Source organism: Piliocolobus tephrosceles, chromosome 21 (assembly GCF_002776525.5).
Source record: "Piliocolobus tephrosceles isolate RC106 chromosome 21, ASM277652v3, whole genome shotgun sequence".
In the NCBI taxonomy this organism is placed as follows: Eukaryota; Metazoa; Chordata; class Mammalia; order Primates; family Cercopithecidae; genus Piliocolobus; species Piliocolobus tephrosceles.
Window position 1 is genome coordinate 36,044,679 of NC_045454.1, and position 14,441 is coordinate 36,059,119.

At 53.7% G+C, this 14,441-nt stretch overlaps 1 protein-coding gene across 1 annotated transcript in view; it reads right to left on the minus strand.

Moving 5' to 3' along the window:
• MYO9B (myosin IXB) overlaps positions 1-14,441 on the minus strand; it is a 136,434-nt gene that overhangs the window by 13,449 nt on the left and 108,544 nt on the right. Inside the window, 7 exon segments of the mRNA XM_023229693.1 lie at positions 1,559-1,683; positions 2,007-2,073; positions 4,606-5,523; positions 7,007-7,323; positions 8,858-8,980; positions 11,513-11,623; positions 13,381-13,461. Coding sequence (XP_023085461.1) covers positions 1,559-1,683; positions 2,007-2,073; positions 4,606-5,523; positions 7,007-7,323; positions 8,858-8,980; positions 11,513-11,623; positions 13,381-13,461 — 1,742 coding nt within the window.

Genomic DNA, 14,441 nt, shown 5'->3' on the forward strand with positions numbered 1-14,441 from the left:
CAAAAAAAAAAAAAAAAAAAAAAAAAAAAAAAAAAGAAGAAAAGAAAAAACGGATCTGGCTAGGTATGGTGGCTCACGCCTGTATAATCTCAGTACTTTGGCAGGCTGAGGTGGGTGGATCAGCTGAGCCCAGGAGTTTGAGACCAGGCTGGGCAATATAGCGAAACCCCTTCTGTACCAAAAGTACAAAAAAAAAAAAAAAAAAAAATTAGCCAGGCATGGTGGTGCACACCTGTAATCCCAGCTACTTGGGAGGCTGAGGCAGGAGAATTGCTTGAGTCTGAGAGGTGAAGGTTGCAGTGAGCCGAGATCATGTCATTGCACTCCAGACTGCCAGACTGGGCAACACAGTGAGATTCTGTCTTTGAAATAAAAAAAAAAAAAAAGGATCATCTCATAAAGAGCAATAGCTCTTTCTTTGTACTGGCAGGGGAGTTACGTGAAGAAAGAAGGATATCAAACAGAAGCCACAGGGGGACTCCATTTTCTTTTCTTTTTTGTTCCAGTTGGGGTGTCACTCTGTCACACAGTCTGGAGTGCAGTGGTGTGATCGTAGCTCACTACAGCCTCAAACTCCTGGCCTCATGAGCACAATCCTCCCACTTCAGCCTCCTGAGTTGTTGGGATTATAGGTACGAGCCATGTGCCAAAAGATAGAAAGTTTTTTTAGAGACAGAGTCTCATTCTCTTGCTCAGGCTGGAGTGCAGTAGTATGATCACAGTTCACTGCAGCCTTGAACTCTTGGCCTCAAGGGATCCTCCTGTTTCAGCCTCCTGAGTAGCTGGGACTACAGGCATGCACCGTCCTGCCTGGCTATGTTTGACATTTTTTTTTATAGAGACAAGGTTTTGCCACGCTGCCCAGCTGGTCTTGAACTCCTGGTTTCAAGTGATCATCCCACCCTGGCCTCCCAAAGTGTTGGGATTACAGGCGTGACGCACGGCATCCATCCAGTCATGTGTCCTTTTAAGGGACAGAAGACAGAAGACAGACACAGAGGGGAAGGCCAAGTGCTGACAGAGACAGAGATTAGAGTAATGCAGCCATAAGTCAAGGAACACCTGGAGCCCCCAAAAGCCAGAAGAGGTGGTAAGGATTCTGCCCTAGAGGCTTTTTTTTTTTTTTTTTTTTGAGATGGAGTCTTCCTCCATCACCCAGGCTGGAGTGCAGTGGCGTGATCTCGGCTCACTGCAACCTCCACCTCCCGAGTTCAAGCGATTCTCCTCCTCAGCCTTCAAGTGGCTGGGATTATAGGTGCGTGCAATCACGCCCAACTAATTTTTGTATTTTTAGTAGAGATGGGGTTTCACCATGTTGGCCTGGCTGGTCTCCAACTCCTGACCTCAAGTGATCCATCGGTATCAGCCTCTCAAAGTGCTGGGATTACAGGCGTGAGCCACCACGCCTGGCCGCCTCATGCAGTTTCTACTGAGCAAATGCCTTTGCGAACGTGCTTTGTAAATATGATTGGTTTAGGAGGCCACACTGCTGCGAGGCCCTGGCAGGGACCCCGGGCATCCTCTGGTGGCCTGAGTTTCCCCCAAGCCCCATACTTACTTAGAGTCGACCTGAGAGCCCGGGGACAGCCCTGCGTCTGGCATGGAGGATGCGTCACCTGACTTCTTCTTCTGGACAGCCGGTTTCTTCGTGCTTCGCTCTCCGTCCGTGGTTTCTGCTGCAGGCTGCAAGATGGTGTGGGGAGGGGCTGCTAAGGAAAGGCTGGCAGGCCTGTGCTAGATGGTGAAGCCCCTGCAGGCATTTACACTCCATCCATCGAGCTCACTTCCCGCTTTTTTTTTTGTTTTCTTTGAGACGGAGTCTCACTCTGTTGCCCAGGCTGGAGTGCTGTGGCTTGGTCTCAGCTCACTACAACCTCCACTCTGCCACCGGGTTCAAGCGATTCTCTTGCCTCAGCCTCCAGAGTAGCTGGGGTTACAGGCAAGCGCCACCACACCTGGCTAGTTTTTGTGTTTTTAGTAGAGATGGCGTTTCGCCATGTTGTTACCTGAGCCTTGGCCGGGGATGGGAGGAGCTTGGAGACATCGCTCGTAGAGAAGGAGATGCGCCTCTCCCTGCGAGATCACAGAAACATGGCTTTTACTGACTAGACTGAGTCAGTGGCATTCTCTTGTCTCAGTGGTTCTTAGGTTCTCACCTGGGCAGTTGTGACCCGGTCAGGGGACACTTGGCAATGTCTAGAGACAGTTTCGGTTGTCACCACTGAGGTGGGGGGAAAGGAGTGGGTGGGTACTTCTGGCATCTGGTGAGTAGAGGGCAGGGATGCTACTCAATACCCTACAGAGAATGGTCTCCACTCAGAGAGTGATCCAGCCCCAGATGTTGAGTGTGAAGGGCAGGAAACCTTGCCTTAGCCCAAGAGAGCCTGTCTGCCTGCCTATCTATCTGTCTGTCTATCTATCCATCCATCCATCCATCCATCCATCCATCCATCCATCCATCCTTCTACTCATTGTCTCTACCTTCCACCCATCCATCCTCTTTATCTGTCTTCCATCTATCTCTTCATCTATCATCTCTATCTATCTGTATTTTATTTTTATTTTTTTAGATGGAGTTTTGCTCTTGTTGCTCAGGTTGGAGTGCAATGGCGAGATCTCAGCTCACTGCAACCTCCGCCTTCCAGGTTCAAGTGATTCTCCTGCCTCAGCCTCGCGAGTAGCTGGGATTACAGGCATGCGCCAACACATCCGGCTAATTTTTGTATTTTTTTTTTTTTTTTTTTTGAGGCGGAGTCTCGCTCTGTCGCCCGGATTGGAGTGCAGTGGCCGGATCTCAGCTCACTGCAAGCTCCCTCTCCCGGGTTCACGCCATTCTCCTGCCTCAGCCTCCCGAGTAGCTGGGACTATAGGCGCCCGCCACCTCGCCCGGCTATTTTTTGTATTTTTAGTAGAGACGGGGTTTCACCGTGTTAGCCAGGATGGTCTCGATCTCCTGACCTCGTGATCCACCCGTCTCGGCCTCCCAAAGTGCTGGGATTACAGGCTTGAGCCACCGCGCCCGGCCTAATTTTTGTATTTTTAGTAGAGACGGGGTTTTGCCATGTTGGCCAGGCTGGTTTCAAATTCCTGACCTCAGGTGATCCATCCAGCTCGGCCTCTCAAAGTGTTGGGATTATAGGTGTGAGCCACCGCACCCGGCTCTACCTATCTTCTACCCATCCATTCCTCCATCATCTCTATCTTACATCCATAATCTCTACCTACCTTCTCTCCATCCCTCCATCCATCAGCTCTCTATCTTCCAGCCATCTACCCATCCTTCTGTCTGTCCATCCATCCATCGTCTCTACCTATCTTCCGTCCCTCCATTCATCGTCTCTACCTATCTTCCATCCATCTATCATTGGCATCTATCTTCCTTCCATCCATAATCTCTACCCATCTCTTTTTTTCTTTTTTTTCAGATAGAGTCTCATCTCCATCACCCAGGTTGGAGTGCAGTGGCTTGATCTCAGCTCACTGCAACCTCCGCTTCCCAGGTTTAAGCAATTCTCCTGTCTCAGCCTCCCGAGTAGCTGGGATTACAGGCATGTGCCACCACGCCCAGCTAATTTTTGTATTTTTAGTAGAGACAGGGTTTCACCATGTTGGCCAGGCTGGTCTCGAACTCCTCTCAAACTCTCGGCCTCCCAAAGTGCTGGGATTACAGGCGTGACCCATCGTGCCCAGCCTAATCTCTACCCATCTTCTATCCATCCATCATCTGTACCATCCATCCATCTATCCATCCATGCCTCTATCCATTACTACTTGTTTTCTATCTATCCATCCCTTCATCCATCATCTGTATCTGTCTTCCATCCATCACCTCTATCCATTTTCCATCCATCCATCCCTCCATCATCTCTATCTTCCTTCCATCCATCCCTCCATCATCTCTATCATCCATCCATCCACCCATCCATCCACCCACCCACCCATCCACACATCCTTTCCTTTCTCTCTCCCTCACTCCATCCATCATCTATTTATGATACTCCTGGCACGTGGTAAGTGGAGGCCAGGGATGCTGCTCAACATCCTGTGATACACAGGACAGCCCCCGCTGCAGAGAATGATCTGGCCCCCAATACAAGCAGGGGGAGGCTGAGCAGACCTGCTGCAGGGAAGGCCTGTCTCCTCCCTGACTTCTTTCCTTTGGTCCTGCAGGCCCTCTGGAAGAGGGAGCTGGAGATTCCAAGTCACCGACACTTGGCTTACTAAGGCTCAGGCAGAGCGAGCCCCTGCTCTTTTAACCCCAAGGAGTACAGTTAGTCCTGTTCACCAATTAGAAACCAAGGCCCAAGACTGCTGGGAAGCAGGGACCCTGACCTGAGGAGCCACCTCCCTCAAGGCCAGGGCCTCTCTATACGAGCACAGCTCCTTCTGGGGACCCCTCAAGGCTCCGGGGCCCAGCCTGGGCCCTGGCTGGGTGCCTTGCTGTCACTTGGCCTTTAGCATGCCCTGCTTTTCCTCCTCCCTCAGGGCTCCCGCACACCCACTGGGCATGATTACACATGTGTTTCCAGGATGTGTGGTACTGCCCCGGCCTTGCCCACCTGGCCTGGACCCTGGTGCTCAGACAGAAGAGGGTGTGGGGCTTACTCTGTGGGCGTGAGGGCGGCCCCTGTGGCCCGGTGTCTGTCGCTGAGGTCCAGGGACTGGCTGAGCATGGCACTAGGGCTGGCGGTGGCCACCAGCTTTTTGCCCCGCCACAGCTCCACGGCGCTGGCCAGCCGCTCAGAGTCCAGGTACCGCTGGATCTGTGTGGAGCCTCCGGGGCTGTCGGGCTTTTCCTGAACCCTTGGGCTGCCCCACGGTTTGCTCTTGTCCTCGGGGGTCTCGGGGGTGCTGCCGGGGGCTGGTGGGCTGACCCTGCTGTCCAAGGCCAGGCTGGTCGGCCGCTCCACCTGGCCAGGCCTGGGGCTCCCACCCGGCAGCGCCTTCTCGGTTTCTTCAGAGACCTTGCCAACTGCCATGGCCTCGGGTTGCTCTGTGGGCTGCTTTTGGGACATGTTCTCAGCCTCCGTCTCCACGATTAGAAGGGTTTCATCTTCTCTGCTCTCCTTTTTGTCTTCCAGGAGACTCACCCCTTGCTCCTGGGTGACCCTTCTGGAAGGTTCTCTGAGGGCGCTCTCCTCCTTGCAGGACTGAATGTGTTTGTTCTGGAACTTGACGTGCTCCAGTCCTCTTTGCCGACGCGACTCACGCTTCTCCCGGCTGCTGGGGACTTTCTCGTGACTTTCAGCTGCCACGGTTTTCTGGGGCGGGAGAGACTTCTCCAGGCTCGGGGCCTCCTTCTCAGGTGAGGAGTGCTCTGGGGGGGACCTGTCACTTGGCCACACCTCAGGCTCTGATGCCAGGTGCCTGCCATCCTCTGCCGGCTCTGGCCCCTGCTCAGCTACCTGCTGCCCGCCGGCCACCTGACCCGGCCCGCCCTCCTCAGCGCCTGCTCTTGCGGCTTCCAGGGCTTCCCTCTCCTTCTCCTCTGCCTTCTGCTTCTCCAAGATCATCTGGCTGAAGCTGGAGTGAGGAAAAAGCAGACAGCTGGTTCAGAAACAAACATTCCTTCTACCTCCCACTGAATTCCGATGGGACCCCCAGCCTGTGGGCTGCAGACGGGGCTTCGCCTGTGCCTAGTGGCCCTGAGAGATGCTTCTGGAAAGCAGGAATCTCCTGGATCAGGAAAGGCGGCTGAGGGTGGTGCCCCCTCGGTGTCACAGATACTCCTGCCCGGTGTCTGCCTGGCTTCCTTGTTAGGGGAGAGGACCCTTGTTGGGGCTGTGGTGGGTGGGTTGTTAAGAAGCCTCAAACTCGTTTGGGGTCCACTGTGGGCTTTCCCTTGAGTCTTTTTCTAGGAGGCTTTTTGTTTTGTTTTTATATTTAGTTATTTTATTTTTGAGACAAAGTCTCACTCTGTCGTCCAGGCTGGAATGCAGTGGCACGATCTTGGCTCGCTGCGACCTCTGCCTCCCGGGTTCAAGTGATTCTTGTGCCTTGGCCTCCCCAGTAACTGAGATTATAGACATACACCACCACGCCTGGTGAATTTTTGTATTTTTAGTAGAGATGAGGTTTTGCCATGTTGGCCAGGCTGGTCTCAAACTCATGTGATCTGCCTGCCTTGGCCTTCCAAAGTGCTGGCCTTACAGGTGTGAGCCACTACGCCCAACCTGTTTGGTTTTTAGAGACAGTGTCTGACTCTGTCACTCAGGCTGGAGTGCAGTGGTGTGATCATAGCTCACTGCAGCCGCCACATCCCAGACCCAGGTGATCCTCCCACCTCAGCTTCCTGAAGAGCTGGGGCTACAGGTGTGCATCACCACACCTAGCTAACTCTTTAATTTTGTGTAGAGATGGCATCTTGCTATGTTGGCCAGGCTGGTCTCATACTCCTGGGCTCAAGCGATCCTCCCACCTAAGCCTCCCAAAGTGTTGGGATTACAGGCATGAGCCATTGCACCTGGCCTAGGAGGCTTGTTTGCACATGTGGGTAGGGCCTGCTCTGGGAGCTGGGATGTGACCTGTGGCAGAGCTGGGTCTGTGTGGGTAGGGGAGAGGTGCACAGGGTGCCTAGGTCAGGGAGGGGCTGGGCTTGTAGCTGTGGGTGCTGGGACGGGAGCTGCTGATATCCTGCTGGGGGGTTCTCTGTGCCTGGTGGATGCCCCAGCTCCATGTTGAGTGTTGGGCTGGTCCAGGCGGCCCCCCCCAACCCTGAATCCAGGTGTTCCCTGACCGATCCAGGTATAGGGGAGTCCCTGGGCAGAGAATGGGCGCAGCCAATGGCAAAGCAGAGCTTTGTCCCTGAGTGCTGCCTGCCAGCCTCAGAGCCCCTCTCTGTAGCCCATGTGTGTCCAGGCATCTGGTTTCCCACCAACCCTTCCCTGTGTCCAGAATGACATCCCCTTAGTGCCACAGGCCAGATGGTATATCATGGGCAGCAATTTGGTGAGTGACCCTCTTGGCTTCTGGAATATTCTGGAGAGCGTGGCCTGGCTCTGCTCACCTCTTGCGCTGCAGGTGCCCCCGGCAGAGGCTCTGCAGGCGGATGATGCTCTGTTTCCGGCGCCGGTAGAGCTTCCGCTGCCAGTAGCCCCTCCATGCGGCCTGGAGGTACACGGCGGCCTGTGTCCTCTCCAGAGCCCTCCGGACCCGGTAGGACCGCCAGCAGGCCTGGATGGTGACGGCGGCCCGCTTCATCTGCAGGAAGTGCCGACGCTCCAGCACCATCCGAAACCAGCTCTGCAGCAGCAGGATTTTCCGCACCACCTCCCGGTGTAGCGTCTCCTGAAGGGCTTGCCGCTCCGTCTCCTTCAGGAAGACCTGGTGGGCACGGGGTCAGGTGGGGTCAGCCGCGCTGCCCCTGACACCACCTCTGTGCCTGGGAGGTCTGCATAGCGCACTCCAGAGTGAGACCCAGGCTGGTGTGCTGACCACTCAGGGCTTTATTTATTTATTTATTTATTTATTTATTTATTATTTTTTTTGAGATGGAGTCTCACTCTGTTGCCCAGGCTGGAGTGCAGTGGCACCATCTCGGCTCACTGCAACCTCCGCCTACCGGGTTCAGGTGATTCTCGTGCCTCAGCCTCCCGAGTAGCTGGGACTACAGGTGCCCATCACCAGGCCTGGCTAATTTTTGTATTTTTAGTAGAGACAGGGTTTCACCATGTTGGCCAGGCTGGTCTCGAGCTCCCAACCTCAATTGATCTGCCCACCCTGGCCTCCCAAAAATGCTGGGATTATAGGCATGAGCTATTGCACCTAGGTGTGGCTCCATTTTTTTTTTTTTTTTGAGATGGAGTCTCACAGGCTGGAGTGCAGTGGTGCAATCTCAGCTCACTACAACCTCCGCCTCCCGGGTTCAAGCAACTCTCCTGCCTCAGCCTCCTGAGTTGCTGGGACTACAGATGTGTGCCTGTAATGAAAATCTGTCTCTACTAAAAATACAAAAATTAGTCAGGCATGGTGGTGGGCACCTGTAATCCCAGCTGCACGGAGGCTGAAGCAGGAGAATCACTTGAACCTGGGAGGTGGAGGCTGCAGTGAGCTGAGATCGCACCACCAGTCTGGGTGACAGAGTGAGACTCTGTCTCAAAAATAAAAACAAGAAAGAAAAAGAAATGAGGTCTCACTCGGTTACCCAGGCTGAAGTGCAGTGGTGCAATCACAGCTCGCTGCAGTCTCAAACTTCTGCCACAGCCTGCCAAGCAGTTGGGACCACAGGTGCATGCCATTACGCTTGGCTAATTTTTAAATACTGTATAAAGACGGGGTCCTGCTATGTTTCCCAGGCTAGTCTCAAACTCCTGGGCTCAAGGGATCCTCCCACCTCAGCCTTTCAAGTAGCTGGGACTCTGGGCGCGTGCCACCTCGCTTGGCTGGAAGGGAATTTTTTTACACCAGGTGAGGCCTTCGGGGGACTGACCTTGGCACCTGTTAAACAAGGGTGGCTGAATAATGCCCCCATAGCAAGAGGCAAACACATGCCCAGAGATGGGAGACGATCTCTGGAAGGGAGGACAATTGCAGGCCGCCTCCCGCCTGATACTGTAAAGGGGATGGACCAGCTCCTAAATCCTGCCAGTTAGCACGATCGTCCCTTTCCTACCTGTGACGCAGCAATAAACAGGTGATGCAGAGGGAGTCTCTGAGCCCCGCTGAAGAGCAGCAGGTGGGGCTCAGCCAGGGCGGCCCCTATCCCTTAGGTGCAGTATTCTGCTGGGTCCCTAGAAATGCATTTCCTAGACAGAGCCCTGTATGTTTCAGAGAGTGGCCCTGGGGGCCTGGGAAGACACGGTGTGCGGTGGAAGGCAGGGTGTGGGTTTGTAGTGTCCCGAGGGTCAGGAGCACTGACCTTGGTCTTCCCGATCTGGTAGTTCCTCTTGTCTACCTTCATCTTCTCCAGGAGGGTGGAGATGACCTCCCTGCAGGGCTGGGCATCCTTGGGCAGGAGCACCTGGAACTGCTCAGTGAAATCCTACATTATTTGGGCAGAGAAAGGAGAATCTGGGTGAGTGTTGTGGCCAGCGATGAGGAGACGGGGATCTGGTGACCCCGGTTAAGGTGAAATTGGGTTTGACAGGAATGGTAATGACAAATCTGAAATTTCAGGCTTTCAGAAATAGCCTGGGCTGGGCATGGTGGCTCATGCCTATAATCTCAGCACTTTGGGAGGCCAAGGCAGGTGGATCACCTGAGGTCAGGAGTTCGAGACCAGCCTGGCCAACATGGTGAAACCCCATCTCTACTTAGCTGAGCATGGTGGCACACACCTGTAGTCCCAGCTACTTGGGAGGCTGAGGCAGGAGAATCACCTGAACCTGGGAAGCTGAGGTTGCAGTGAGCCAAGATCACATCGTTGCAATCCTCCTGCCTCAGTCTCCCCGGAAGCTGGGAGTACAGGTACTTAGTCCTGTAGCCACCACGCCCGGCTAATTAAAAAAAAATTTTTGTAGGGACAGGGTTTCACCATGTTGCCCAGGCTCGTCTCAAACTCCTGAGCTCAACCTATGAGACCAGCCTGGCCAACATGGCAAAACCCTGAATCTACCAAAAATTAGCCAGGCATGGTGGCAGGCACCTGTAGTCCCATGTACTGGGGAGGAGGAGGCAGGAGAATCACTTGAACATGGGAGGCAGAAGTTGCAGGGAGCCGAGATGCCACTGCACTCCAGCCTGGGCGACAGAGTGAGGCTCTGCCTAAAAAAAAAAAAAGGAAATGGGTTCTTAGCTGGATGCAGTGGTGCCTGGGTCACGTGACCCAAAGTGCTAGGATTGCAGGCTAAGCCACCATGCCTGGTCAACAGTCTGTAATCTTAAGAAAGACCACTGCAGATACAAGGTCCTAGGTCTTTTAGATGGTCGAGGTGCCTGGGAACCGGGGCCACCCTTGCAATAGAGCTTGCAGTCTAGGACTTGTGAGGGAGTTAGATCACAGCTGGAGGAACATTTTTTTTTTTTTTTTTTGAGACAGTCTCGCTCTGTTTCCCAGGCTGGAGTGCAGTGGTGCAAACATGGCTCACCGTCGACTGCCCAGACTCAAGCAATCCTCCTGCCTCAGCCCCACAAGTAGCTGGAAGTACACTGCATGCCAGCACGCCTGGCTTCTGTGTTTTTGTGTGGAGATGGGCTTTCACCATGTTGCCTGGACTGATTTTGAGCTCCTGAGCTCAAGCAATCTGCCTGCCTTGCCCTCCCAAAGTGCTAATTACAGGCGTGAGCCACCGCACTGGGCCTCTAGTTTTTTTTGAGACAGGGTCTTGCTCTGCCATCCAGGCTGGAGTGCACTGGCTCAGTCATAGCTCACTGTAGCCTCAAACCCCTTGGGTTGAAGTGATCTTCTCACCTTAGCCTCCCGAGTAGCTGGGACCACAGGTGCACACCACCTTGTCTGGCTAATATATATATTTTTTTGAGGCAGAGTTTTGCTCTTGTTGACCAGGCTGCAGTGCAATGGTGCGATCTCAGCTTATTGCAGCCTTCAACTTCTGGGTTCAAGAGATTCTCCTGCCTCAGCCTCCCAAGTAGCTGGGATTACAGGTGTGCCCCACCGTGCCTGGCCTTTTTTTTTTTTTTTTTTGGTATTTTTAGTAGAGATGGGATTTCACCATGTTGATCGGGCTGGTAACGAACTCCTGATCTCAAGTGATCCACCCGCCTTGGCCTCCCAAAATGCTGGAATTACAGGCATGAGCAACTGCACCTGGCCAATTATTAAATTTTTTGCAGAGACAGGGTCTCTCTAGGTTGTCCAGGCTGGCCTCAAAACTCCTAGGCTCAAGTGATCCTCCTGCCTTGGCCTCCCAAAGTGTTGGGATTACAGGTATGTGCCACTGCACCTGCCCGGAACATTTCTTTTTAGTAAAGTATTATTTCAAATATTTAAGGGTCAAGTATTGGTAAAACACACCAGCATTTCTACATTTTTTATAATTTTGCCTTTCTTATCCGCATAGGGTTAGAAAGACATTATTTCTATTCAATGGATGAGAAAAGAGGCACATTATATTATTCTAGTCCCTGGGGCTATGAAGGGAAAGCATGAAAGGGAACCAGGCACTGTCACCTCTGGCTTTGGGCTCAGGGTGACACAGGTACCAGCTCTTGGCATGAGGCAGGGGTTTCCTTTTTTTTTTGAGATGGAGTCTTGCTCGGTTGCCTAGGCTGGAGTGCAGTGGCTCAATCTCGGCTCACTGCAACCTCCGCCTGCTGGGTTCAAGGGATCCTTCTGCCTCAGTAGCTAGGAGTACAGGCAGCTGCTGCCACACCTGGCTAATTTTTGTATTTTTAGTAGAGATGGGGTTTTATCATGTTGGTCAGGCTGGTCTTGAACTCCTGACCTCAGGTGATCCGCTCGCTTCGGCCTCCCAAGGTGTTGGGATTACAGGCGTGAGCCGCTGCGACTGGCCAGCCTGCTGGGTTTACATTCCAGCAAGGAGCTCTCTTTGGAAGAGGGCGATTGCCTTTGCCATGAAACAGGTGTGTCCAGGTATGTGTGCCTGTGGCCTACCTGGAATGTGTACTTGGCACTGTACCCTGACCTCCGGATGCGCACGGTCTCCAGCATACCCGTGTAGCGCAGCTGCTGCAGGACCAGCTCGTCGTCAAAGCACAACTCTTTCTGAAATGGGAATGTGAGAGATCAGGCAGGTGGCCTTGACCGGACAGGATGCCCAAGCCTGTCAGTGGCTCAGGCCTGGGAACTGTGAGATTAGGGCACTTTGCCATGTGACCACTGCCCCTTGGGATCCCTAACACAGACTTGGTCAGGGTGCACATGTGGGTGCTGGCTAGCCGACCTGGGAGTGTTCTACAGCATAGCAGCCAGAAGCGCCTGGACAAGGGGTCCTTCCTTGCTCCAGACACTCCTTCTGGAATGAGGCCAAGATGGGAGGATCAGTTGAGGCCAGGAGTTTGAGACCAGCCTGGACAACATAGTGAGACCCCATCTCTAGTCATTTAAATTTATTTAAAAAAGAAAAAGAAAAAAGAAAAAAAAAAGAACCCAAATGCAGATGTGTCCTGGGCTTGTTCTCCGTGGCAGGCACCAGGGTAAGTGCTGGGGATTTGGTGGAGAGGAGAGCTTGGTCTGGGGGCAGGAGCCACACACAGGTGATAGAACAGGCAGGGAGCAGCTGGGTGGAGGCCCAGAGGAGGAGGAAGAAGCCAAGGGGCTGATGGGGACACAGGGAGATGCTTCCTGCCAGGGGAGAGAAGAGGCTGGAAATGCGGCTGCCTCAGTGGGCTTTAAGCCTGGAGCTCAGGGGTCTGGACTTCACCCTGGTGGGCAGTGAGAGATAAGGCATGGTGTAGCTATAAAGACAAACGGTGCTGGGTGCGGTAGCTTACGCTTATAATTCCAGCACTTTGGGAGGCTGAGATGGGTGGAGCACTTGAAGTCAGGAGTTCAAGACCAGCCTGGCCAACATGGTGAAACCCCGTCTCTACTAAAAATACAAAAATTAGCTGAGCATGGTGGGCACCTGTAATCCCAGCTACGTGGGAGGGTGAGGCAGGAGGATGGCTTGAACCTGGGAGGTCGAGGCTGCAGTGAGCCGAGATCGCACCACTGCACTCCAGCCTGGGTGACAGACAGAGAAAGATTCTGTCTCAAAAACAAACAAACAAAACCGAAAAAAAAAAAAAAAAAAAGGCAGACAGGAAAGAATGGGTAGGGCTGTCATGACTGGGGGTGGATGTCAAGGCCAGGGATGCTGCCTGACACCCTCCAGTGCACAGAATGGCTCTTATCATAGAGAACCATCTGCTGGCGCGGCCCACGAGCAAAGATGGTGCACGATGGAGCATCTCCCCAGGTACAGCTGGTGGGAGGTTCCTGCCTGGCTGTGTGCTCACATTTGTCTGGGAGCCCCCACACCCCTGCTCAGTCCCTGGCAAAGTCCCTGAGCTATCTTCCTAGGGACAGAGTGGACCTCTGGGGTAAAGGAAGCCTGTGCCAGTGCTGAGCCTGAAGCCCCCACTGGTGCTTCCACCGGGGCTCCGAGGGTCTCTCTAGACCCTTGCAATGTGAGCAGCGGGCTGTGTGTGCCTCTAAGACTCTGCTATGTAACCTCAGCTCTTGCCTTTTGGTACACTCCTTGCACTGGCTACTCTTTGGAATGTATCTGAAGAGCACCCCTGACTTGTCGCTCCCTAATCAAACCTTCTCTGGGCTTCTCCATGTTCTAGATGATGTCCCTACTCTTGAATGGCCACTTGGGCCATCCTCACTGCTAACCCTCCATGCCCAGCTGCCTCTGGATGGACTGTTGCACTGTTCCCCATGCTGCGTGGAGGCTGGGGCTGGATGCAGGGACACCGACACCCCTAAGAGTCTGGCATGGGCCTTCTCCTCCCAAACACCTTAGAGAAACTCACCTTTTCAGCATTGGAACGGATGCAGCGGATAAAGAAGGGCTCTGCCTTCCCCAGCGCCTCCAAGAGCTTGTTAAGGGATGTCTGTTAACGGAAAGAGAGAGCATTTGGGTTGAGTTAGGGACCCTGGCAGCTGCTGTTCTGTGGGAGGAGACCTGGGATGCTCTAGCATCAGTGTGGGGTGGATGGGGTCTACACAGATGTGGGTCCCTGGTGGTGGGACACAAGAGGTTCCAGCTGGAAGTTCTGACCCAAGCCTGCGCTATCCCTGGAAACCCTCGAGGGAGCTATGTGGTCCCCATGGTTCCAGGGCCACCAACGCTTGTCTTTGCCTCAGGTGGAAGGCTGGGGCCGGGGAGGCCCAGACAAACGCTTTCTGGAGATTTGAAACACGTGTCAGCCTCTGAAGGGACCATGGATGTAGTTTATTTTTTTTGAGACAGAGTCTCGCTCTTGCTGCCCAGGCTGGAGCGCAATGGCATGATCTTGGCTCACTGCAACCTCTGCCTCCCAGGTTCAAGCAATTCTCCTGCCTCAGCTTCCCAAGGAGCTGAGATTACAGGTGCCCACCACACCTGGCTAATTTTGATATATATATATTTTTTTTTTGAGACGGAGTCTCGCTCTGTCGCCCAGGCTGGAGTGCAGTGGCGCGATCTCGGCTCACTGCAAGCTCCGCCTCCCGGGTTCACACCATTCTCCTGCCTCAGCCTCCCGAGTAGCTGGAACTACAGGTGCCCGCCACTACGCCCAGCTAATTTTTTTGTATTTTTAGTAGAGACAGGGTTTCACCGTGTTAGCCAGGATGGTCTCGATCTTCTGACCTCATGATCCACCCACCTCGGCCTCCCAAAGTGCTGGGATTACAGGCGTGAGCCACTGCGCCTGGCGAATTTTTGTATTTTTAGTAGAGACAGGCTGTGCTTGGTGTCGGGTGAAGCTACACAAGCGTGAGGCTGAGCTGACCACCGCCCCCCGCCTCTCCTGCTGCACCCACCTGGAACTGGGCACTGATGCTTGGCGCCGCCCCCCGCCTCTCCTGCTGCACCCACCTGGAACTGGGC